General features: G+C 37.2%; 4 protein-coding genes across 5 annotated transcripts; 3 read left to right on the top strand and 1 right to left on the bottom strand.

Moving 5' to 3' along the window:
• LOC132183893 (aspartic proteinase CDR1-like) lies at positions 1–1,083 on the bottom strand. The gene is made up of 3 exons (XM_059597359.1): positions 1,041–1,083; positions 249–943; positions 1–144 (listed from the first exon to the last, which is right to left on the bottom strand). The coding sequence occupies exons 1-3, from the start codon at positions 1,081–1,083 to the stop codon at positions 1–3; spliced, it is 882 nt and encodes a 293-aa protein (XP_059453342.1).
• Positions 1,084–3,729: 2,646 nt separating this feature from the next.
• On the top strand, positions 3,730–11,860 carry LOC132184170 (nuclear matrix constituent protein 1-like). The gene is made up of 8 exons (XM_059597689.1): positions 3,730–4,320; positions 5,056–5,265; positions 5,984–6,237; positions 6,397–6,667; positions 6,756–6,839; positions 7,396–9,500; positions 10,900–11,113; positions 11,232–11,860. The coding sequence occupies exons 1-8, from the start codon at positions 4,027–4,029 to the stop codon at positions 11,448–11,450; spliced, it is 3,651 nt and encodes a 1,216-aa protein (XP_059453672.1). The 5' UTR covers positions 3,730–4,026; the 3' UTR covers positions 11,451–11,860.
• Positions 11,861–13,467: 1,607 nt separating this feature from the next.
• LOC132185886 (uncharacterized) lies at positions 13,468–14,968 on the top strand. 2 transcript variants are annotated; one of them, XM_059599692.1, is made up of 3 exons: positions 13,468–13,639; positions 13,777–13,920; positions 14,617–14,968. In XM_059599692.1, the coding sequence occupies exons 1-3, from the start codon at positions 13,490–13,492 to the stop codon at positions 14,617–14,619; spliced, it is 297 nt and encodes a 98-aa protein (XP_059455675.1). In that variant the 5' UTR covers positions 13,468–13,489; the 3' UTR covers positions 14,620–14,968. The 2 variants fall into 2 exon arrangements, with proteins under 2 accessions (XP_059455675.1, XP_059455674.1); XM_059599691.1 differs by lacking the exon at positions 14,617–14,968 and having other exon boundaries at positions 13,777–13,948.
• A 2,582-nt stretch (positions 14,969–17,550) lies between these two features.
• Positions 17,551–20,386, top strand: LOC132184381 (piriformospora indica-insensitive protein 2-like). Its single transcript, XM_059598002.1, has 2 exons — positions 17,551–18,220; positions 19,059–20,386. Exons 1-2 carry the CDS (start codon positions 18,008–18,010, stop codon positions 20,298–20,300), a joined length of 1,455 nt encoding a protein of 484 aa, XP_059453985.1. The 5' UTR covers positions 17,551–18,007; the 3' UTR covers positions 20,301–20,386.
• Positions 20,387–26,352: the final 5,966 nt, after the last annotated feature.

The raw sequence follows: 26,352 nt of genomic DNA, 5'->3' as shown, positions 1-26,352 counted from the left end.
TCAGTATTTGGTGCAGTCAGTGGGGTTGAAAGAGATGGTCATTTGTTCTATATCATACCCGATCAAGAAATTTGATTGAGCTAAGTTTCCATATATCCCAAATTCACCAGTAGTAGTACTACTTTCAGAAACATACACTATATACTGCAAAGCAAGAAGTCCCATCTTCACGGGGAATGAAGGTGTGTATAGGCGTTAACACCACATCTGCACCGTCTAAATTTATATCAAAGGAGATGGTCATCCACAATGGGATTCAATGGAATCTGCTTCTTTACTTCTGCCACCAAGCGGTCGTATAAATCTTGTGGGAAATGCATGAGCGGAGTTCCTGAATCAAGAACAACTTTTCCTGTAGTGGAAACGGAAGAAGAGTGAAAGGGCAAATATTTATCTCCAACACTAATTCCGTTTAGTGCGACAACATACAAAGATTCATCCTTTCTGGATATTAAAGGTGTTGAAACCACGCCAACACCCGAAACTTTACTGTCATTCCCAAAACTTATCTTGCTTGAAAGGTTAGGATCACTGCCAAATGTGGTGAAGCAATGGGAGAAGCTCCTACTGCCAAAGACGGAAGCTATTTGAGTAACAAAGGATGAACCCCCTAGCCCTAAACTAACGATTCCCATGATCTCAGGGTCATTGAAATCCCCTCCGCTGTTATGACTACACCCAAAAATAATGTCGAAGGAAACATTTTCTCCTGAGGTGGAAGTCATGGTTACACTTTCTTTGGCATAAACACCTTTGGTGAAGGAACCATCTACATACCTGTAATCATACATGCACTGATTTTCAGGAGAACATTGATCACATGTTGTATTGGATTCACAAGAAATGTCACTATATGTTGAGGACTTTGAAGGATCAAATGGGGGATTACTTTTCTGGTTGCACCCATCACAAGGTGCACATTGCGTCCAAGTAAGGTCACTACCTGCATGCATGCGAGAATGAAAAATATATGTTCAATTTTAAATAAATAAATAAAAACAAAGACATCAAAATAATATATAATATATAATATATAGTACCCGTATCGACAATGCCATAGATGTCTATGGGTGGCGTTCCCATTGAGAGCTTTAGGATACTCAAAATTTGGTATCTACTTACTTCTTATTGGAGGGCACTTGGATGGATTTTTCTCATTTGAGTAGCATTGTAAAAGGGAGATTTAGGAGAGTCTTGTCGGATTAACTCAACGGTAAACCCACCATTGCTAGCAGCAACTGCTGTAATCAAAAGCCCTATAAGATAATTGGAGAGAATAGAGGCAGTCACGATTCGTAAATGAAACATGACATGATCAATGCCTCCCATGTGTATATACGTACGTTCAAATAATTTAGAGAATAGAACGTTTGGATGTAAATTCCAAGTAAGAGATATATATAGATGAATAATGCTAGTCAGAATAGAAAATACAATTAGAGAATTAATGCAAAATATTACCAAAAAAAATAAAATCTTAATTACAATAAAATAAAATCATCGTTTAATTTGGTCTATGAATGACAAGTGATCACAATAAAATAAGATTCTAATATCAGGCAATCAAGAAATAATTAATTCTAAATTGCGTAGATTAATTTGGTCTATGAATGACAAATTAATGATCACAATTAATAAAATAAGATTCTAATATCAGGCAATCAAGAAATAATTAATTCGAAATTGCGTAGATACTAATTCTGAAACAATTTTACGCTAAATCTAGCTACCATATCCATATGTAAGGTGGTAGCTTAAATAGCTTTAGGTTGGTTGCCAAATAAGATGAAAAATCGGAGAGTGAAAATCACCTCATGATAGTCATAGAGGTAGGAATATATTTTATTTGGATTAAATCTTATTTTATTGAATTCAAATTTAGTAACATGGGGGAGGGGATCTGTCTAATGATAAATAGCACTTTACAACAAGGTTATTGATCAAATTTATAATGCACTTTGCCATCTCCTATTACATAGTACTCTATCACATTAGGTGTTGGTTTGGTTTAACTGCTTTTAAAATGTGTAGGTTTTTTTTTTTTTAAGCAAAAGGGGGAAAAGAGATTACAGTTGAGAATGCTTTTGAACCCGAAGGTTGAAAGCGGTCCATCGTGCACAAAAAAGTGCACTAGAGATAAGCCAATTACAAACCAAAAAATAAAAAACAAAAGTACAATCTTGAACAACTTGATATGCATCATGGGCTTCACCGGCGGCAGACAAAAGACATTTGATGGCAGTATGAAAAATTTTCCTGTTAGGAAACCTAATAACCACAACTGCAAATTAAGGAGAGCTCTTTCAAAACCACAATAGAAAAGCACAGCAGCAAAACAAATAACAGAGAGTACCAAAACAAAGTAAAAGAACCAATTCCAAAAAACAGCAACACCAGATTCGTAGATGGCAGAGTCGCAGATGACCACATGCATGTGGTAAACCTGCCTAGGTGGTGAGAGATGGCGGATTGGCAATTTTCCGGTTGCACACGACAGCGTGCGGAGCACATGCGCCCGCGAGGCGTGTGTTGAACACGCTCCGGTGCGTGGCGGCTGGGTGAAACAGATGAAGATGGCAAACGGTGGCGAACACACCTAGGAACCCATTGGAGTGGCGTGTGTACGTCCGAGACTTCCTGAAATCGATAGATCTGATTTTAAAAAAATCAAAACCAAAGATTTCAAGAAGAGTGTGAATCCCCACCTTGGAACGGCTGATAAGAACGATGATCGGAGTTATTATGATGAAGGATAAAACGATACAGTTATTGAATGAAGATAAGACGCCTAAAGCATTGGATAAGGCCTCCGAAAAGGCAGATTGTGCCTCCGAAGAAGCGGATAGGGTCTCCGAAGAGACGGGTTTAGCCTCAAAAGAGACAAGAAGGATAGAGAGATGGAGAGGGAGAAGGCAGAAGGGTGAGGAGGAGAAGGAAGGAGCCGAGACTCTTTCCTTCCATGACGGCCGGTGAGGGAGAACTATGGGTTTTTGAGGAGAGAAAACAAGGAGATTAGACTTTTAATTTCAAAACACAATTAGACTTTTGTTTTTTTCCTAAGCAAAGAGGGGAAGGGGGACAGGACTACAAAGGAGGGTCTCTCTCATTCTTAATTCGGAAGGAGGAGAGAAAAGGGGAACAAGTGGGAATGCTTTCAAACACATTGTGGGAAGCAGCCCATTTAGCAACCAAGTGTGCTATCGAGTTAGCACATCTTAAAACTTTCGACGCGATCTAATTAGCAAACTGTAGCAAATGTAAGCAAATATCAGTAATTACAGGGGGCACAAAGCCAATCTGAAAAGAGATGATCTTTATTGAAGGCAAGGATACATAGCTAAGAATCCCCTTCAAGGAGAACAAGGAGAACAGAGAAACAACCAAAATCAGGAGCAAAACTAACCGCCAAGAAAGCATCATTGGCTTCCCCAACAGTGGCATCCAGATGGGGTAACTTCTTCACACAGGTAAGTACCAAGTTAAATATGTAGAGTTGTGGGCCCAAATATTCATCTCACTAAGGAGATATCAATTGAGGTAGACTTGGAGGTCACCAACAAACAATCTTGCAAGTATTCATCTAAAAAGATAAGAAATCAGTACCTAAATAGGATTTAACGAGGAAAACCACAAGGCCCAGAATTGGTCCAATAGCAGGCCCGGCAGTATGGGCCTGCGTAATAAGTACACCGACGTCGTGTCGAACACAACCAACGGCCAACAAGAAAACAAAGAACTCGAGCCTTCCTCTCACCACCCCACTCATTATTTCACTCTGGAGCTCTCTTCAGACACAAAAAGAAGGAACTAAAAGCACCACCCTGTGGTTCAATTCAAATTTTCCCTTCTTCCGATTCAAACACACGCCGAATTACCCATTGAAACCGCCGATTTTAACCTCGGTTCTGGCTACATCGCCGCTGTACGGAACAGTGGATCACTCTGGGATTCTAGGGCTTCAAGAAAGCAAAGCGTTTTCACTGTCTTTTCTTTCTTTCTTGGTTTACTATTCGGCGGAGTTCGTAAATGTTCACGACAACGACGCCGCTGAGGAAGGCGTGGCCGGCGGCGACGGCTCAGAGGAGCGCTGCTCCGAACCCAGCGAGTGCGGCGGCGAAGGGCAAGGCCGTGGCGTTTGCCGACGGCTCGACGCCTCCACCGCCGCTGCGTTTGTTGAGCGGCGATGGGGCGGCGGGGTTGGATACTGAGAGTATGGAGGACTGGAAGCGGTTGAGGGAGGCCGGGTTGCTGGACGAGGCGGCCATGGAGAGGAAGGACCGCCAGGCGCTCTTGGAGAAGATCTCGAAGCTTCAGAGCGAGGTTAATTGCATCTCTTTTTTCGGGTTGGTTCACTTGGAAAGGCGGGTCTGGAATGCGTTCAATTCTGAATAGCCGGCTATGTTCAATTTTGTTAATTAGGTTTTAGTTTTTGTAAAATTCAGAGGGTACTGACTGGATGTTGGTAATTAGTGTTACTGGGAAATTGAAGGTGTGCGTGAACGTTATTGAGTTTCTTTTCGATGTTTGGTTTGGTGTACTGTGATGGGCAATGCGTTAAATTCTGATTCTTGGGTGATGTTCAATTTTGTTGATTCGGTTCTAATTTTTGCACAATTTTGAGCGGAATAGGTGTTAGTAATTTGTGTTACAGGGGAATTGAGGGTGTATATAGAGGTTTATGGATTGGAAATATTGCTGCCAAGTAGGAAGAGTTTCTAGGAAAATAGTATTGTAGGCAATTTTTTGGTTTTGATACCCTTTTCGGAGTTCTGCACATTGACGACTTCGATGGGTTTTTCCTTTGGACACCCCTCTTTTTGAAAGTGAGGATAATGTCTCACAATCAAGACATTTTGTGGGAACAATTAGCTTACATTCCAGAGAAAGTTGTACATGTGTATTTTTGTGGGAGCCATTGCCTTATACTTCTGTTCTTTGTGTTGCGTGATCCTCTGGTTCTTCTGTATTATATGTTAGATACTTTGGAATTTTTTGGCAAAGCCTTGTATTAGTGGAATTCTCTTACATTATCTCATAAACTATTATTTTGGGCAGCTTTATGACTACCAGTACAACATGGGGCTTCTCTTGATTGAAAATAGAGATTGGACATCGAAGTATGAAGAACTGAGGCAAGCGCTAGTAGAAACTCAGGAGATCCTCAAACGTGAACAGTCGGCACACTTTATTTCAGTATCTGAAGTTGAGAAGCGAGAGGAGAATTTGAGAAAAGCTTTGAGTTCTGAGAAGCAGTGTGTGAGAGATGTATGCATACTGCTTTCTATCTTTTATTTAGTCTCAAAGTTGTCCCATCATCCTGGTTGTTTATGGTTGCCTGCTATTTATGATCTTGATAGGCACGAGTGTCCTTGAGTACCAAGGCTATGATATTTGTAATGCGTTTTTTAATATCTTATATATGTGGGTATGGATATTTGTTTTTTTTGCCTTTTATTTTATTTTTATTTTTTGATAATTAACAAATATCATTTTGTCTGTGCATTATTTATATTAATTTGCTGTTTTTATTTTTGTGTTTGTGTGTGTGTGTGTGTTTTTTTTTTAAATGTGATCTTCATCTGTGTTATTGTTTTAGAAGATCAGTTATGTAAAAGGTCAGTTGACATATCTACATATTTTTTGTTAACCGTGTGATTCTTAATAAATATCCTTGCCATCATAATCAAGTGTCTGAATTGGTGATCTTTTTACATTCTTCAATGCCTTCATGGTGGAACAAATTTGTTTATGCTAGAGTTCTGTTCTCTGGTTGCTGCTTTCCTGATTCTGTAGCATCATTGTAACAAGTTGACTTTTAGATATAGCCACTGCTGAATGCTTCTTTTTAATTTAAATATTTGAAGGGATGTGTTTCAATTTGCTCTTTCTATTACTTTGGGTTATTTTGTTTGTACTTGGAGTGTAATTTACTGTCTTGGTGTCTTGCTCATTGATATCTTGGTCATGTGTATCTTCAATGCAGCTTGAAAAGGCTCTGCGTGAAATTCAAGAGGAGCATGACCAAGTTAGGCTTGTGTCTGAGACAAAGTTGACTGAGGCAGATGCTTTGGTTGTTGGAACTGAAGAGAAATCTTTGGAGGTAGAAGAAAAATTGCATGCTGCTGAAGCCAAGCTTGCTGAGGTAAACCGAAAGAAGTCAGAATTGGAGATGAGATTGCAAAAGGTGGAGGCTCATGAAAGTGTTCTCCAGAGGGAGCGTCTCTCCTTAACAACTGAGTATGTTTTATGCTTAGCATCTTTAATGTGATAGTTAATGATCATACATACACAACATACACTGATCACACAGAGGTGCACACATTTACTTCATTGAACATGCAACTCTCGTCAACTGGTGTTTTGCATTATACTTACATGTCTTCCAATTGCACTTAGGCAAGAAGCACATAAGGAAATTTTTTATAAACAAAGAGAAGACTTGCGAGAGTGGGAGAGGAAACTACAGGAAGGGGAGGAGAGGCTATGCAAGAGCAGGAGAATCTTTAATGAGAGAGAGGAGAAGGCTAATCAACTAGATGCAACTCTTAAGCAAAAAGAGAGGGACCTCGAAGAGGCTCAAAAGGGGATTGATTTATCCAACTCAACGTTGAAAGAGAAGGAAGATAATATCAAGAAAAGACTGGAGGACTTGGTTGTAAAAGAGAAAGTGGGTCTCTTGTTCAGTTGAACTGTTTTAATAAGTTTATCATCTAAAGCTTGTTAATAACTCCTTTGTTTTGTTAATTTGATTGCAGGAAGCCAACTCTCACAGAAGCTTCATTGAGATGAAGGAGAAGGAATTACTTGTGTTGGAAGAAAAGCTTAATGCTAGAGAAAGAGTGAGTGCCAACAATTTTTTTCCTGCTTAATAAGAGTTGACTCAGCAATTTTTATTTTGTTTTACTTATCAAGAAAAAAAATCTTGAAAGGTTGGACCTACTGTCTTTTAATGATGGTATGCTTTGTGCATGTAGGTAAGTGCTTGGTGTGTGCTGATTGAATGGGAGAGTGTCATAAAATCAATGAGAACTCTTATCATGCTAGACTTACAATGTTATCGATCCTTATATATGGTGGATTGGATTCTTTGACACCTGGTTATTATGGTGATGATTATAAACAACTGGATGATATATTTTCTGAGGATGAGATGCATGTTTGCACATGATCTAAATTAGATGCTTCAACTTGTGATATGGAAGACTGTGATAGTTATTCTGAATGATACAGAACTTATCTGCCCTGTTTGTGTAGGTGTGTGTTTCAGATCTTATTGATCAAGTAGGGTCCTGTGTATTGTTTCTGGTGTTATTTATGCCTAAAGGACTTGAATAGCTTTTGGTAATTTGATTGATTTAGCAGTCTGACATTTCATATATCTGGCTTATTTCACAGGTGGAGATTCAAAAGCTTCTTGATGAGCAAAGGACTATTCTGGATGCCAAAATGCAGGAGTTTGAGCTGGAAGTAGAAGTAAAAAGGAAATCCCTTGATGAGGAATATAGTAGCAAGTTAGATGATGTGGAGCAAAGGAAGGTTAAGGTTGACCATGAGAAAGAAAAGTTGAAAAAACACGAACAATTGTTGGATAAGAGACAAGAGAGATTGAATGAGAAAGAGAAGGACATGGAGTCTAAGATGAAAACTTGTAAAGAGATAGAAAAGGCTGTGAAAGCTGATGAGAAAAGGCTGGAGGCAGAAAAGCAACAAATAATTGCTGATCAAGAGAGACTGCAAATTCTCAGAGTTGAGATTGAGAAGTTAAGGAATGAGAATACTCAGCAGAAGCAGCAAATTCATGAAGAGAGTGAGAAACTGAGGATAACTAAGAAAGAGAGGTCAGAACATCTCCGTATGCAGTCACAATTGAAACAGGAGATAGAGAATTACAGACTTCAAAAGGAGCTGCTTTTGAAGGAAGGTGGAGATTTAAAACAAGAACGAGAGAAGTTTGAGAAAGAGTGGGAAGTGTTGGATGAGAAAAGAGCTGATATTAGTAGGGAGCTAAGGCAAATTGTTGAAGAGAGAGAAAAATTGGGGAAGTTGCAGCACTCTGAAGAAGAAAGGTTGAAAAAAGAGAAACTTGCAATGCATGAAAATATAAAGAGGGAGTTGGAAGCTCTTCAACAGGAGAAAGAATCATTTGCCTCCTTAATGAAGCATGAACAACTAGCTTTGTCGGAGAAAGCTCAGAATGAGCGTAGTCAAATGCTTGAAGAGTTTGAATTGCAGAGAAGGGATCTTGAGATTGATTTACAGAAAAGACGTGAACAAATGGAGAAGCACCTGCAGGAAAGGGAAACAGCATTTGAGGAGGAGAGAGAGAAAGTGCATAATAATATTAATCATTTGAATGAAGTTGCTGAGAGGCAATGGGAAGAAGTGAAGTCTGAAAGGAATAGAATACAGAAGGAAAGAGAGGAACTTAAATTGAACCAGAAGCAGCTGGAAATAAACCAACTTGAAATGCGTAAAGATATTGATGAGCTTGGCAGTCTTAGCAGGAAGCTCAAGCAGCAGCGGGGACAGTTTATTGAGGAAAGAAGACGCTTCATTGCGTTTGTTGAGACGCTGAAGAGTTGCAAAAGTTGTGGGGAAATCACGAGGGAGTTTGCTTTCTCTGATCTCCAAGTACCTGAAATGGAAGATAGGGAGGTTATATCTCTGCCGAGGCTGGATGATGAATTTTTGAAGAGCTCTCAAGGCAATGTAGCTGCTTCTGATTTGGGACTTTCAGACTCTGGTGGTAGGTTGTCGTGGCTCCGAAAATGCACCTCAAAGATTTTAAACTTATCACCAGCTAAAAAATTGGAGCATGTTACTGCTCCAGTTTTGACAGAGGCTTTGCCACCATCGACCTTGCTGGTCAATGCAGAACAACATAAAAAGGTGCCTAGTATGCTCGTCAACAAAGGAGCCAGAGGGCATGGTATTTCAGAGAATGAACCACAACCATCTTTTGGGATCGCTACTGATACTTATGATGTCCAGCAGCCCCAATCTGATAGCATCATCAGAGAGGTGGATAATACGTGTGCTCAATCCATTGATGATCATAGCTACATGGACAGTAAGGCACAAGAAGTTCCAGAAGATTCCCTGCAATCTGAACTGAAGAGTGGTCGGCGCAAGCCTGGGAGGAAGGGCAAGTCAGGAGTGTATAGAACACGCTCTGTGAAGGCAGTTGTTGAAGAGGCAAAAGTTTTTCTCGGGGAAACCCCAGAAAAAACAGAACTGAATGCTAATGTCCATCCTAAAGATATTGACCCTATCAATGAGGAAAGCAGGGGTGATTCCAGTCGTTCTCAGAACATAGCTAACAGGTATGCAAGGAAAAGGCAACATGAAACCTCAAGGATAACAGAGAGTGAGCAGGATGCTGGCAGTGAAGAGCATTCTGAAAGTGTTACAGCTGGTGGACGCAGAAAGAGGCGGCTAAAAGCTGTTCCAGTTGTGCAAACTTCAGGAGAGAAGCGATACAATCTCAGGCGGCATAAGATGTAAGTTTTTTTAATTTTTTTTGTCTCAGTGAACCGCTTGGCACAATGCAGTTAACCATGAAGTTCTAGATGCAAAATTTTGTGTGCAGAGTTATTGGTTGTGGGAAAGGAGGCCTGTATCTTTTTGTTTCAGGGAAAGTAAAGTTTGAGGATATGTCAAAATTGTATTGATTTGACAGTAATAGAATAAGGAGATAGACCAAAGCTTGTTGCCTTCGCATTTTTTAGTTTTTTGCTTTTAACTTTTATGTTTACTTTTTTACTTTTTACGTTTTGATGTTTTATTTTAGTTTATAAATATACTCTTGGCGAGTCCATTTCTGACATGTCAACAAACTCGTGCTTGGTTGACCCCATCATTGTTGTTGGCTCTCTCCACTTTAAGAGTAAAAATTGTTTATTGACATTAATGGGCCTCTTTTACAGGTTAGGGATAACTGACCATGTCAATTATCTGGTGATTGAAGTTTAATATTTAGTTGAATGGGTTTCGTACATCCCTGAATGGGGTTCTGTATCTTTGTTATACTTCCCGTCTATATGGGCTAAACCCTATCTGTTTCTTTTAATAACAATTTATTGCATATCCCAAAAAAATGTGCCTCGTTCATGAAGTTTTTGTTCACAAACATCTCACAGTTCCATCTCCATTTCCAATCAATTTATTCTGCTGGTTCTGTAATTGGTTTCTTAAGATCAATGGTGTAGATGGACTTTCTGGAATATTTATATACAAAAGTTGCATTAAACATTAAACAATTATTTAATTTGGATTGTCGACCAGGAGAGTTGCATGTTCACTAACTATCATCTTGAAATTACTAATTTTGTAGCAATCAAATCATTGTGTGATTTGGCTCGAAGGGATGAACAAAAAGAAACTAAAGTTTGCCGCTTCTAAGAACTTCGCAACCAACTCGACTGTCTTGCATTTACAGCTTAGAAAATTAAGTAGCGAATTCTCTTCCCAATGGTCAAAGGTCTCTTATGGTTGGTGTATATTAGTGATAACGAATTAGACAGTGGGCATGTTTGTATTGGAACTATTGGAATTGAAGGTTACTGAAGTATGACTTTTGGGGTATTTGATATCAATGGCTTTTTTGGATATCTTTCCAATAATAACCGAAAAAGAGACAATAAGTAGGATATGACCTTATATAGAAAGAATACAAGGAAGATTAATTTTCTAATTGAATTAAACAATAAGTAGAACATGTCCTTATATAGAAGATACTATAATATAATTAATGAATCATGCTTTATAACTGTTTCAGGCTTGAAGCGGTTCAATTCATACCTGAAACATAATCATGCATGTCTTACATGGTACTCACTTAAGTTGTACCAGTCGAGAAAATATTTGATTGTTCTAAAATATTGTCTAAACATTGAGCAGTGCAGGGAAGGTCACAGAAGCACGCACCTCAGCTGACCCGACAATAACAAGGGAGAAAGAAGCTGCTGGTGGTGGTGCAGTGGAAGTAGCACGAGTCCCTGAAGCTGTTTCTGCACCATTGGTGGGAGTTGCTTGCAACAATGGCCAAATTACACAATTGGTGCAAGTTACAACAGTAAAAAGTATGGAGATCTCTGAGGATAGAGTTGTTAGGGTAAAACTTGCCTTTCCCATTTTCAGTGTGCGCGTGTTGTTCTAAGATGCTTGTTAGCCTTATTTCCTCAAGTATCTTAATATTTTTTTTTTGCTTTTGTTTGTTCTAATAAATGCAGTTTCAGACACCATCAGGCATTGTTAATGACGATGCCGATGTGGCGAAGTCAATTGACAAATCCCATTTGAGTGAGGAAGTAAATGATACACCAGAATATGGCAATGAAGACGAGAATGGGAGCACAATCAATGAGTCTGAAGATGACTTTGATGATGAGTTGGAGCATACTGGTGAAGTGTCAATGGGAAAGAAGATATGGACTTTCTTCACAACGTGATGGCTGCTATTTTTTCTTCGGTTTACTCTTAGGAGCTCCTCCCTTCCACTGTAAAATTTGGGAAGCTGTAGCTTTAGTTGGTGGGATTTTGAAGCATTGTATTTTTCTTTTGTTGCCTGTAATTTCAGGGAAAGAAAAAGGTGTAATATGAAGAGAGGAGATGCGTAATAAGAATTGGTGGATGGTGTAGGGGTGCGCAGTCTGTTTAGAACTTGGGTGCATCGTGCATGATGTGTTACTAGGGCAGCATGCTCTAGTTTATTTTTATGAAGTATTTTGATGGTGCAATTTCAACATTTTTTTTTTTTGCTGAAGTGCCGGTTCACACAGATCTGGATCCTCAGTAATTTGATTCTCGGATTGCTAGTCCAAACAATAAAATTGTTGGGGATCTTTATATCCTGTTCACACATCTCTAGTATCTCCATTTATTTATTTGTTTTTCCTTTACATCAGTGCCCTAAGCCCTGTATTGGACAACATGGTCCAATCTGGATTTTGTATGCTTTAACTGTATGGATGACGAAGAGTACTCTTGGATGCATACATGTGTGTGCTTATGGGTAAGGATTCCTCTTTATTTGAAAAGGTGCTCTTTATTTGTTGTAAGTTATAGTCATATCATGTAGGCATGAATGGGTTTATGTTGTTTTTGTATGTTAATCAATTGGTTATTTGGTTTGGTTGTGTTTGACAGGTTTTCCCAGCATGGGTTGGTAGCTCATATCATGTAAAATGCTAGTATCATCATATGTAAAAATGCTTAGTTTTTTTCTTGTGAAAATCTTCTGGAGGAATTGTTTGAAGCTATGAAACTGAAATATAATGCAAAAATGGAAAGTTGAAAAATGATTAATTTTATTGTAAACCTTGGATTAGTGATAGATGAGATTTGAAAATATCTTATGCTAAAGTTACTTTTTGCAGGAATGCCATTCAAGGAAGTGATTCAGTTGAGAATGCAAGGAAGGAAATTGCATTGTGGTTCCCTAAGGGCTTGTTAGCTGGGAAAGCAGCCTTTCACTCGTGGATCTGAGTAAATGCTTAATTGAGTTCGCTCTCCATTCTTATCACTACTACTATTTGATAAGCTAGTTATGAAGTTTTGTGCTTAAGCTTGTTATGTCCGTTGCTTATATATAATTTAAGCTAGTCTTTTGAACGTGGGTTTGCATGGTTTTACTTTAAACCAAGAATGATTTTGTGATTTGATCTGGTGGATATCTAGGGTTTTGCTGCTGTTGGTATTGCAAGAAAAGCCATTTCGGATGAACAAACTTCAATGTCAATTGATTGCCTAATGTCTATCCCGAAAGGATGCTTTTATGTTTGTAATTGGATGAACTCACAAAGTTGCTTGATTCTCATGGATTCAAATCTCCAGTAATTTTGGTCTAAAATTCTGTTCAAATTGCTAGCAATTCAGACCAAAAAAAAGAAGAAAAACTCTTATTGTATCTACTTATTCTAATATGTGGCCGTGTCAGCTAAAACTTATTCAGGTAGATGGACTATATAAAAACTCTATCAATTTGGGTAATAAAATGGTTGAGAATTTCTATCTAGACTCGTGTCTAAACATAATAAGGACAAGAGAGTTGGGCCAAAGATTTCATGCCACAACAATGTTGAATGTTGTCTTAAATATTTTAATTATAATTAGCTTCTTTTTAATCCCCTATGATCCTCTCGGTTAGCACCTGATAAATATTGCCTTCTGTCATCGTCCTAGCTGAGCTGTCCTTACCCGAATCTAGGGGCTCTGCAGAGAAAGACTGAAAAGGTTGTTTTCCATTTTAAGTAAAACTTCTTTTACGAGGAGGGATCCGATGATCTTGATCCCATCTGGTGGGCCTCTCTTTGCTGGTGAGGGCGACGTCGTTTGGGCTCAAAGCAAAATGGAAATGGGCAAGGATTCCTTAATAGTTAATACCCATTTTCTAATACTCCATCAATCAGGTGTGTGTGTGTGAGAAAAGGTGTTTTTTCTTTTGGCCTTTTGCCTTTCCCTTACATATATATAGATCGAGAGAATTGACATGCATTCGACACATATTCCCCATTTTCATCACCAGGTTTTTCTGTCACCAAACACAAACAGCCAAACAATGAAGGTTCTTCTTCTTATTCTTGCTGCTGCCCTTCTAGCTCTGTGCTTGAATGCTCTTTCTAGCCACCACCATCAACCTGTGAGTACCACTTCGGAGGTGTTCCTTTTACACCCGGCCCCTTTTCTCCTTTCGCTTTTCTTTTTTGTTTTTTCCTTCTGTTTTTGGAGTTTTTTGGTGGTTATTATATATTCTACACTGAACGTTTTGAATAATAGGTGAAGGTGCTGGCGCCACCACCTCCTCCTCCAGAAGCTCCTCAGCAAACCGGATGCTGCTGCGAGTGCGAGACGCCGGGCAAGACGCCCTATGACTGGTTCATGGATGTTTTGCCGTTTAACCTCGGCGTTCTTGTCGCTCAGGTTAGTCTTGCAATATATCGGTAAAAAAGTAGAGGTACTTGGCCCCCTTGGGCTCTGTGTTTTTTATTTTATTTTTGAGTAATATGAAACAATTACTAGAATTCCAGATCACTCTTTGTTCAATGTCCATTATCCCTTGATGAGTTTATTAAATTAGTCATGTTAATTAATTTATTGTTCCCTTTATGATTATAGGAGGCTAGCTAGCTCTTCTTGCTAGCTCACTGCATTGCACTCTATATATGCCCGGCCCTTATGATATTTTTGGGTGGCTTTAATTGATCCATGTTAATTTACATTGTCACCTTAATTAATTAAGTTGATTGTTTCTTGATCGATGTTAATTTACATTGAACATATTTATTGGTTTAATCAACGATTCAATTATGCTCAATTTATTGGTTTAATAAACCATCGATATCGCCACTTCACCGACTCCTGACCATATTATTTAATTATTACTACTTTAGTATTTGAAATTTGAAATTTGAAATTTGTTTCTTAAAAAGGTAGAGGTAGCTGTAATGCTAAATGCTAAAAATGTACACTACAATTAATATTATGCCATTATATTAAATACCATTGTTATCTTCTTTAGATATATAAAGTATGGAGTTTAAAAAGTCTTGCATATATATATATATGCTTATTACTTGTTTGTTTTCTAAACTTGTGAAATACTTGTGTCCTCTACAGTGAAATCAAGAATACCGGTGAATTTTCAAGAAGTTGCTCGATCAGTTGGGAATCATGTTCATGAAGTGAAAGTCTCTAATTTGAATCTGATAAATGCTGATTTAATTTTCTCTTCTCTCTCATTGAGTTTATGCTTATTGCATTCGACTACTTCCATCTGCCATGTTGTCAAGCCATTTGACTTAATTGCGGTGATGATGGTTGATATTTCTATTCCCGTCCAAATTACTAGGAATAACCTTCTTCCCAGTACTTGAAGATATATATATGGCCAATTGGGCAGGGAGGAAATACAATCTAAATAGTGATTGGGGCATAAAAACTTAGTGATCGAATTCATCCAATTGGTTCATATCCCACAAGCATATAAAAAAACATCCTTTAATTTCTGGATATGATAGACGATGAGGCAAACGGTTGACACCGGAGTTTGTTGATTCGAATTGAATGACAATATTGCTGGGAATCTCGATCTATTTGGTTCCCACATTCATTTCTTTGTTTTTCCTTTACATCAGTCTTCTTTTGGCTGCTTACATCTTGATGAATCATCAGCATCGATCACACAGCAGCAAATAGCAATATTGCATGGGTCAGTTTTCAGGGCAGTTGGGTTTTGGTCCCCAATTCTTTTTTCTTTCCTTCTGTTTGGGGACCTGGGGTTTGGAGATTTAATTGATCGTGAATAATCCAAGATTAATTAATCCCAAATGTGTGTAAAGACGTACACCAAGAGACTTTATTTAACACTCTTTAGGTAGCAATTATTCTAAATATTCATCTCACTCTAATATCACTGGACTGATGTGACAGTGACCATCAACTCTTTTTGTTTTTAATAAAGAATGGTTTAAAGGTTTATAGGCATTGTTATATTAGTCAAGTGGTATGATAGTGAGATAGGAAATGAGTATGTAACATTACTTTTAAAAAAATAGTTTGAAATACTACAGTTTTTATTACAACTTGATCTCTTACAAACTGATGTAGCAATCTACATAACATTGTTAGTCTGTCACGTTGTTCACAATTAAATTTCTTATTGATCGACGTGATAAGTGTCATGTAGTCTTATAAACTAATGTGACCGTCCACATCACACTGTAAGATCAATTACAATCAAATTTAATTAGTTAGTAACTGACACTTATAATATGAGCTTTCTAGTAAAAAGTAGAAACAAGTGAGGGATAATAAATTAGTAATAAATCAAATTAAATGAAGTTGATTTATTTTTTATTTTTGTTTCTTTTGCTGTATTTTCTGTGGGTTATTGTTTTCCTGATTTGGTCTGGTTTGATCTTGTGGAGAAAACTTCTTTGGCCAGTGTTCATCCTTCGATTCCTAACTAGTTTACTACAATACCTTTCCTGCAACAATCTCGTGGTTGTTGCATTCACCGCTTGGGACTCTTTACGGACTCCTTTTACTACTTGTTACCACCTTGTGCAGCCCTTGAAAAAGCCTAACTTGTTTATGATTCTTTTAGGATCATGAATGAAATCATTATATGCTGTCTGTTATTGTTTCTGTATTTGTACAACATTTTTTATTTGGGCTTTATTGTTAGGTTGGCCACCCTTTTCTTATACGATCCTTGTAACCCGTTTCCCTTATTTGATTAGAAATAAATAAATAAAAATATGGGAGAGGGATAAGGGGGAAATTACAACAAAAGAAAAACACTAAAAATGTGAGCAATCCAAACAAAAGCCCTCAAACAATTCGAACTGAGTGCATTAAGCAAAAAGCAAAGAACAAGTGGCAATTTAATCTCCTTCAAATGAAATGAATGAGATATATGTTGTGTATAAAAGAAAGAGCTAATTGTGTTGCTCAAGACAAGGAAAAAAACAGCCAACTCTTTTCTGGTTCCCAGTTGTCTCTAAAAAAGGAGGTAACCTCGAAAAGGCAACTACATAAGGCGGAAAACGACTTGTCAGCTAATGTTAGGCCTGTGGAGAAGAAAATTAAGTAATAGCGTGGGCTATGCCTTTTTACTCTTCCACCCCCGGGCCCGGCCCCAACCGGGGTGGTCCAAACTCGTTTTCAGTTGCTTTTCAACCAATGATTATACTGCTATGCCTTCGCTTCTCTTTGTGAGGGAGTGGAAAGTGATAACTGTCTGGTCGTCATCATACACCCCCATTACCTCTAGGCTTTGCTGCTTTGGGTTGTACATCATTTTGTCCAACCACAATGAGAAAATCACTCTACAAGTGTCTGGTTTAATGGTATCGGCCTGGGACATGAGAGCCGATTTGATTAGGTGTTTGGAACCCGGACAAATGGGGTTCCATGCCCTCCCCTTCCCCAAAACAAAACAAAAAGGTCAGACAATAAGGCTGCACATCTCATAACCATCATGTCCCATGAGTGAAAAAGTTGAAAAGAAAAATAAAAATGCAGGCTCAACTCTGTCCCCATTTTGCAGCCAACCATTAATGCCGCATTTTGCTTCATTGATCTTTTGTCCGTCTTTTTTTCTTTTTTGTTTAATGTCTCAGAGATCAGGTAAAAATCCAACGGCCCAAAGAGAGTGAAAAAGGAAGCAAATATAAACCCGAGTTTGTCTTGCATGCACTTCCTTAATTCCAGCTCTCTTTTTGCATGGCCAATGGATTATGTCCCCCCAACACCTTCTAAACCCTAACTAATCCCACAACTTTATAACCATATCTTCAACCATATATCTCTCTCCCAACTACAACACCCTTTGACCATATCTCTAGACTCTAGGAAGCTATTAAATCAGAACAAATTAATGATGACAATTGATAAACATGAATAATCAATGTTCAAAAGCAGAGACGTATAAAAAGCAATCCTACCTTTCGCTTTCACTATGAAGCCCTCCGGTTGCTACTGTTCCGATTTTATTACTATTGCTATTACTATTATTGCATTGAGCTTCGAGAACTGTGCTTAGATACTGTGCTTTCTCTGCTATATATGATATACTTCCTTAGCTTTTCTATAAACACAAGGAAGAAGGAGCTGAGATTTCTTACTTTGATTTACCTTCTTCATTCAACATGTTTTTTGGACCTTCCTCGCTCATTTCCATCTGGGTTTTCTAAAAAATCACTGATTTTCTGAAGGAACCAATTCCTGTGGATGCTCACATCTGCGTTGTTGGATTTGTGTCCTGTTTCATTGCTCTTCTGGGTCTATTTCTTATCGTACTCTCATATCATGAACTCTATGACTCCAAAAATATCCCGCTTTGCTTTTTTGGATAAAAAATGAAAGGCCTATGTTATTGAATCGCTTGAATGTTCGCTTAAATTCAAGCCAAGCTTCTTTAGTACTCCGGGCTCCCCCTGTTTTCTTCAGCATCAAGCTTGCTGTGATCCATTTTCTTTTTTGGTCTGGAAGATTTTGAATATCCATGACGAAGAGCTTCATTACCAGCAACAATGCCGTTTTACCTGTCTTCTTTTTCTGTTTGGTTGCTTGGTGCTTGGGAGGAGCAGACGTTGATGTAGCTCCAATGGAGAAAACAGAGAAGGAAGCTCTATACTCTGCTGTACAGGGGTTTGTGGGTAATTGGTGGAATGGCTCAGGTCTATACCCAGATCCCTGTGGGTGGACTCCTATACAGGTACTCTTTGCTCCCACCTATCTATAATCTATATTGTGGAATTGCAAAACTACCTCTTTCTTATCCTTGGGGTAAAAGAACAGAACCAGTTCAGTTTGTCATTCACAGTTAAAAGCTATTGAGTATTCATCTATCATCTATATGGCATGGCAGTACTTTGGACACTCAAAATCATGGCCTTTTTATGTCAAAGAAATCAACCTTCTTATTTGAAAAATGGAATGTGAATCATGAATTTCTTTTCGATAGAATAAACCCATTAACATTAAGACACCTAAAAAGATCATAATCATCATCATGACCATCATCATTATTGTAATCAATTTATCATCATCATCCTTGTATCAGAAACAGAACGAAGCATTTTTTTTTTGTCAAACATAAAAAACTAACACTCTTTTTCATGAAATTATGAAAAATTTAATAACATTTCAGATACACTTCAATCATTTTCCATTTGGTTACTCTACTCTTAGTAGGAGGACTTGTCTCTAGCCTACAATGTTACTGGGAACTGATTAATATTCTGCAGAAAGCCGAAAATGGAAAAATGGCAGGTCTAAAGCACTTTAGTGATATTTCGCTTATAAAATGATAAACTTTCACATATTTTTCACATATGTATTCTTTACTGCTCCTGTGCTCCATGCGCATGGTGATTATAGTTCAGTGCCCTTTTTTCATCCTTAATAGATCATTGTAGCAACCATCTCTTACCAACTGTTGAAGTTCAATTTTCACATGAATATATTTCAGATATGTAATGAATGTAATTATGTGTAATTTAATCTCAGGCATCGCAATTAAGTTTGATGCATTTTCTTATTTTCTTCTGCAGGGGGTCTCTTGTGATCTGTTTGAGGGGCTTTGGTATGTGACTTCCATGAATATTGGACCCGTTCATGACAACTCTCTTGGTTGTGCCAAAAATCCGGAATTTAGACCACAACTGTTTGATCTTAAGCACCTTAAAATTCTCTCATTCTTGAATTGCTTCGTCTCACCCCGCAGACATCCCATTGCCATTCCCTCCAATGACTGGGAGAAACTTGCTGCCAGCTTGGAATCATTAGAGTTCCGATCAAATCCTGGTCTCATTGGACAAATTCCTGCCAGCTTTGGTGCCCGCCTCGTGAAGCTCCAATCTTTAGTGCTATTAGAAAATGGATTAACTGGGGAATTACCAGTAAACATTGGCAACTTGATCAAATTGAAGCGTCTGGTTCTTTCTGGGAACTCGTTGTCTGGTCGTATTCCTGGTAGTTTTGGCGTGTTGACTCAGCTACTGATATTTGATTTAAGTAGGAATAAACTATCTGGGTCTTTGCCATTGACTATTGAAGGGTTGACCTCACTTTTGAAGCTTGACCTGAGCAACAATCAACTGGAAGGGATGCTGCCAAGTGGGATTTGTAGGTTGAAGAAACTGACCCTTTTGGACCTTAGAAATAACAAATTTTCTGGTGGGTTGACCAAGTCACTTCAGTGGATGCGTTCCTTAGAAGAGTTGATCTTGTCCAACAACCCCATAGGTGGAGACCTCATGACCTTGGAGTGGTCTAACCTACACAACTTGGTCATTTTGGATCTCTCTAACGTTGGCTTGGCAGGGGAGATTCCTGAGTCCATTTCAAAATTAAAGAGATTGAGATTTCTGGGTCTTGGTGACAACAACCTCACAGCCAAGATATCTCCAAAGCTAGCTACTCTGCCTTGCATTAGTGCACTCTACCTAAATGGGAACAATCTGACAGGAGAGCTTAAATTCTCTGCAGAGTTTTATGGGAAAATGGGTAGGCGGTTTGGAGCCTGGAACAACCCAAATCTTTGTTACCCAGTTTGGTTAATGTCAGCTAGCCATGTTCCATATGGAGTAAAACCATGCCAGCAAGAAGAGCTCAATGTTCTTGAACCCAACACAAGAACCAAGTTGGCTGATGCAAATTCGAATCAGAATTCCCATTATGTGGCCTCCTTGGGATTTCAAAGCTATGGCATTGATGGGTTTTGGTGGGTTTTTCTTGTAGAAATATTGATAGCTCTATTCTTCTTGGATTTGTTTCCTGTAGGTGTGTCTTAATTGGAAAAGTCTCGGGTCTTCAAGTAATCAAGTTTACCTTTTAAATGTAACGGGAATTTGATCTAGTGTAAATTTCTACGTAATTATATGTATGTGAATGAGGCCTACCAGCCGGAGGTGCGGGGCCTACTTGTCCAGTACCTTAGAATATCTCTTATCATTCATTTTAGAATAAAATTTTATGAAAATGAGAATTAAAAATGATATTAATTATACAAAAATAGATATACTCTCCAAAATTAATAAAAGTTCTTAGAAAAAAAAAAATTATACAAAAATGGAAGAGTACTACATAAAGATGCTTTGTCGTGTGACATGCTCTTCAAAATTGCCCTTAAAACTGTAGGAATCATATACGTCGAAGGGACCTTGGTTGGCTAAAACTTCTTTGACACTTTGTAGATACTAGATACAACCGGTAGGAATTTCTCCGGCCAATTGAGATTCTAAATTGGGTTCAGAAAGAGGATTATAGAATTTGTCCGGAGCAGACGAGGCCTATAACTATTCTTTTAAAAAAAGAGATGATAGAGACACCATTTTGGCTCAATAATTATTCTTTAAAAAAAAAAAAAGATGATAAAGACACAATTTTGGCTCAATTTTTTTTTTTTTTTTTTAATGTGGTCATTTGAAAAAAAAAAAAATTTCTAAAATAATAACATCTTATGTGGTCTTTTTTTATTCAGTATTTAAAAAAAAAAAGTTTTTTTTTTCAGAAAAATGTCATTTTTTTTTAAATTCAATCTTTTATATATATATATATATATATATATATATATAACCACAAAAAAAAATAAAAATAAAAATTAGCCAAGATTATACATCTATCATTTCTCATTAAAAAATGTTCAAAGCCTGAACAAATGAATGGAGATTCTCATCCTTCCAAATTGAATACTATTATTATATATTCACACTCATTTAAGAGAGTGAATAATTTCATTTGGTTTCGGAGGACAAAACAACCCACGTAGCTTTAAAAGACTTAAACCTGAAATCTGCTCATGCATGTGATGTTTTGTAATAAGTTTATTGGGTTTTAAAAGCGTGGCAGTAAATCCTGTATGACTTTAATAAGGTGAAAGTGAAATGTGGGGGATTATAAATTATTAAGTAGGGGGAGCTTGCATGGGGTGTGTAGCTAGATAGCTAGCTAGCTAGCCTGTGTACAGTGCTAGCTTACTTGCTAGCCAGTGTACGGTGCTTTGTGGTCCTTTCATGGCGTTTGAAGAAGAAGAAGAAGGAGATGATGATGATGATGACACATGTAGGGCAAGACAAATATAAAAGCTCTGTCACCTAATAGTATCCCTCTCTCTCTATGTTCTAGACAGTGGACAGGTTCCTTGAATTGTTCTTAGGGTATTAAAGAGGGAGCTCTCAGCAGCTGTCTTCTGGGCACCAAAATTGAATGTTCCTCTTCTTCCTGCAATTCTCCACGGATTGGCTACTACTTTTGCCAGCACCATATGGAATCCAACCAAAATCACTACAAAATTACACGACTAAATATGGTGATGCCCATTTGGTACATAATTCTTAATAATTATAAAAAATAATTGATGGGATATAGCAAAATTTGAAATTTTTTTGAGAATTGATGTAATATCAAATTTTAAGAGATTTGATTTTCTCGTATGTATAAAGTAAAAAAAGTTATTTGGTAATAAAAAATAATAAAAATTGAGAGGAGTGTATTGCTAAATACACCCATAACAAGTCAAAAACCACCGAAGTTTCAAGCTATCAGCTCATTGCACTCCACTTGGACCAAAAAAAAAAGCATCATACACATGGTCACATGAGATTTGTATTCCGTCGTTTTTGGTGTACGGATTACTAGTAATTATGACATGAAATTGGAGAGAGTTTTTATGGAATTTACCTCCTCGAATAAATAGGCGGTTGCAGACAACCTAAGACTTATTTAATAAAATATGTCTTATAAGAACTCTCTTACCTTTATTGTTTGATCGTATTAATAGTAATTCAGACAACAAATTGTAATTTAAATGTTATCCAATGCTAAGGCATGAAAAGGATTGAGGTTGGAGTGAGTATACACAATCTCAATAACTCAGGATTCATGTTATTCTTAAGAATTATAGAGGTCTACAATTTGTAACAAAGAACAAGCTCTCATGAATTGTAATATATATCTCGAAACAGTTTTTCTAACATGTGGACGGATGGCTCAAGCAAAAAAGAATATTAAAAAAAAAAAAAAAAAAAAAAAGAGGTCTTCAAATAGATGACATGGCAAAATCATGACCATTTATTTTAAGTAAACGGTCACAGACTCACAATGCAAAGAATCCTTATCCAATTATCTCAATTGAAGGATGCAAAACCAGATAAAGACATGGCCCAAGTGACACCTGGTTGGCACTAAATTTCACTTATTTTCTATGCACGTTACTTATTTTTTTTTAAAAAAAAAAAACCAAAAAAAAAAAAAATTGGGAAACTTTCATATTTATTCATTAAAAAAAATTAAGAGTATAAAGCCCTTACATAAGAGAGGATAATGTTATAATAAATCATAGTTAAAGCTATAAGGTTACAACGTTATAGAGACAAACATAAAAATTCTATAATCAAGTAATATCTATGATTTCAACATCTACTAACCCATGTACAAACTTCAGTTATAGAATAAATATATCTGCTCCAGATAGACTCAATCTAATACATAGATAGCTCATTTCCCAACTTTTATTTTTCCTGCCATAAGAGCAAAATCCTCACACCGAAACTAATTCTCCTCTACCTCAAGGTCAGGACAAAAACGTTCACCCCCAAGATCGCTAATGAAAGCAAATTTAAAGAGAAGTCAAACCCTTATTTAAAAAAATAAAATAATAATAATAATAATAAAAAAAAAAAAAAAACCAACAAACAACTACAATATATAGCCAAGGCGAGGGAGACGAGATGGAGTTGTTTTACGCCGATGGGCATGCAGCTAAGGAGCTAGGAAGCACAGTGGGCCGGCATGTGGCTGAGTGAAACTAGTTGAAGAGACTAGATCTAAAGCCCAACCAATTCTAGGAAAACAAAGAGCGGTGCTGCACTGTAGATGACAAACAAAAGCAACACAATATAAGTAAAAGGATGGCTGCTGGAGCAATTGGACTTGTCAAAAAAACCAAAAAAATAAACCGAAAAAATAAAGAAAAAAACAAGAAAGAGGGAGGAAAGAAGAGGGGAGGGGATCTCCCTCCTCCCCTACAGATTTTTCTCTCTAGGTTTTCTCCTCCATGCATGTCACTTAGAATTGAAAAATAAATCAGTTGAAGAAGTAAAACTTTTGTTAGAAAAAAAAAAAAAAAAAAAAAAACAACCGACATTAGTCACATTGCAACGACATTAATAATGTAAGTTAGCTATGAGCTGTCACCAGCCTTAACTTGTATTACCATGGATCAAAGTTTGTTTAACACATAATTGAAGAAGTCAAATTTCAATAATAATAATAAATAAATAAATAAAAGTATATTTGACTTCTGTATATTTTAAGTATACCGAACAAATTAAGGAAGTTTCATATTCTTTAATTAAAGCCTCAGCAGGGTCAGATAATTTGACTTCTACTGCATTTTCTAAGCAAATTAAATTGCTCACTAAAGCTGTCAATGGCCTTCAACTTCTGATCAGCGACGGTCACAGGCAGGTGTGGACTGTGGAGTTTGATTTTTTCTTAACTAGCTAGGGCCAAAGAAGTTACGGAGAAACGTCGATTATTCAACACTAAAACTATTTATTAAAATGTATATTATTTGTTATGATAGTTGACCTCAGGTCAAGTCCCAAGTACTTGCTAAGAATGGAGAAATATCATTATTAGAGCTTGTTAGAATGAGTCGACAAAGAACAGCTGTCAGTTATTACGCTTAAGCTAATATAATTGAGGTGAATAAAATATAAAATAGCATCTATGAGAAGAAAATGAGACGAAAATTCCATTTATACTTTGAAAATTCTATTTAAAAAAAAAAAAAAAAAGGAAGTGACTAAATAAAAATAAAAAATTTAAAAAATATGAAAATAAGAAAAAGAAAAAACTATTAGCTACTGTTGGTAAAGTTAATAGCTATAGGATGTCAATGGGCTAGCCCTCACCCTACCCTACTTTGGACCTTCCCAGCTTTGAAGGGTTGGATGGCGCCCAGTAGCGTGCGGTGTTCATTGGTCTAGTACCGACGCCAGGACCAACTGCTCTAAATATACAATTTAGTCACAGTAGACAACTGTAGGCACAATGGTACAAGTTGGTTGAGTGTAATTTAGTCACAGTATGTAGCTAACTGTAGACACAATGGTACTATAATTTTCACTACAAATTATTTATAAATTGAACTATGTGCTATCAAAGCTTCCACTGGACTTATTTTAGAGACCCACAACGTACCTAATGATGAATATCCGGCAATCTCCTCTAACAGTGTCGTGGCTTTACGACGATGGTTGAAAGTTGTGAGGTATCAAAATAGAATAAATCTAACTTGTGGTAGACGAGGTAAGTATTACGTGATATTTGCTAGTGCCAAATCAAATTATAAAGGGCTTAAAATAAAATAAAATAAAAGTTAACCCAAATTTTTTTCTTTTTCAAATTAATTGTCTTATAAACACAAGAACTTTTTTGTTTGAATTGGGTTGGAGCAAGGTGGAACACGCCTAAGCCTGACCAGAGTTTATCCGACATAAGATTGAAGAGAGAACTGGATTTGTTGTCACACTCTCAAGGCCTATAGGAGGGTGATTGTCATCACTCGCTTTTTCACTCCATACTATACAACTTCAATTGTTCATGAACGTACTGATGATGATTTTTTTTTTTTTTTTTTTTTAAATTTTTCTGAACATAGAAAAGTTTTACAGGAATTTAAATATGCTTCAACCGAGAAAGGTGCTTAGGAATGGTGAAATCCACTCTCTTTTCAAATAAAATATGATTATTTTTTTTTCTCACCATTTATTTATTAATTAAACTATCTATTTTTTGGGCTGATGCGACTGAAAGTGAAAGAGGTTGGGAAGTAGTTGAATTTTCAAGGACTATTGATTAAGAATGGAACCAAATTACACTCCATTAATTGTAAGTGGAACTCCACTACAGCAACGAATTAGCTCAACGGTGATGCCTCATGATGATAGGCATATAATTAGTTTAGTTATAGCCAGAATGTGATTCAAATTCCATAAGAACTAGCCTTGATCTCAGCCTCGGCAACAAGGAAAGGAAAAGGGGTTTACAACGGCCGGATATTTTGTTTTGTTTAATCTAACGAAATCGCAAGGCCAAATTAATAGACTTAGTCAAATAATAAAAGGATGAGAAGCAATATAAATGTAGGTGGTTTCTTGGAAAATATGGGAATTCGATAAAGAAGTAGGACTTTGAGGAGATTGACGCAGGCACAAGTTAGGATTGGAATATTATGAATATGAATATGAATACCCTAAACAAGCAAGAAAAAATATGAGCCTTCCTTGGACGGACCACCGCCAAATTAGGTTACCCTTTGATTTGGACTTGTCGATGGAGCACTGAAGTGGACTGCCCAGTTGGAATTGGAACAGAGCTAGCTAGCTAGCTAGGCTGTTTTAACACGACAAAGTCGTATTACATGCAGTGACATAATAATTAATTAATTAATTAATTATTATGTCACATACATACATACATTAACATATATATATATATATATATATATATATATATAATAACTCAACGTGTCTTTCACGCTTATTGCATTCTCTTCTCCGGGTCCAAAAATTCTTATTTTCGACTTTTTCTTAATATAAAACGACACATTTTTGGTCTCTTAAGTCTAAACGGTGGCGTAAGTGTTTCCCACCATTCAACAAACCCCTCCATTCCTTAACATCCGGTCTCCGCCAACATTTACGTTTACCAGCTCCGAATGTCGGTCTCATAATCCAACGGTTGTGATCATGCATATCACGTTGACGTTTGACATGGAATGTGTCATAATAAATGGCCTACCAAACCACTAGACGCATGGCACATGTTCAACACGTA

The sequence above is a fragment of the Corylus avellana genome, chromosome ca6 (assembly GCF_901000735.1).
Source record: "Corylus avellana chromosome ca6, CavTom2PMs-1.0".
Classification (NCBI taxonomy): domain Eukaryota; kingdom Viridiplantae; phylum Streptophyta; class Magnoliopsida; order Fagales; family Betulaceae; genus Corylus; species Corylus avellana.
This window is presented reverse-complemented; position numbering and strand designations above follow the sequence as displayed.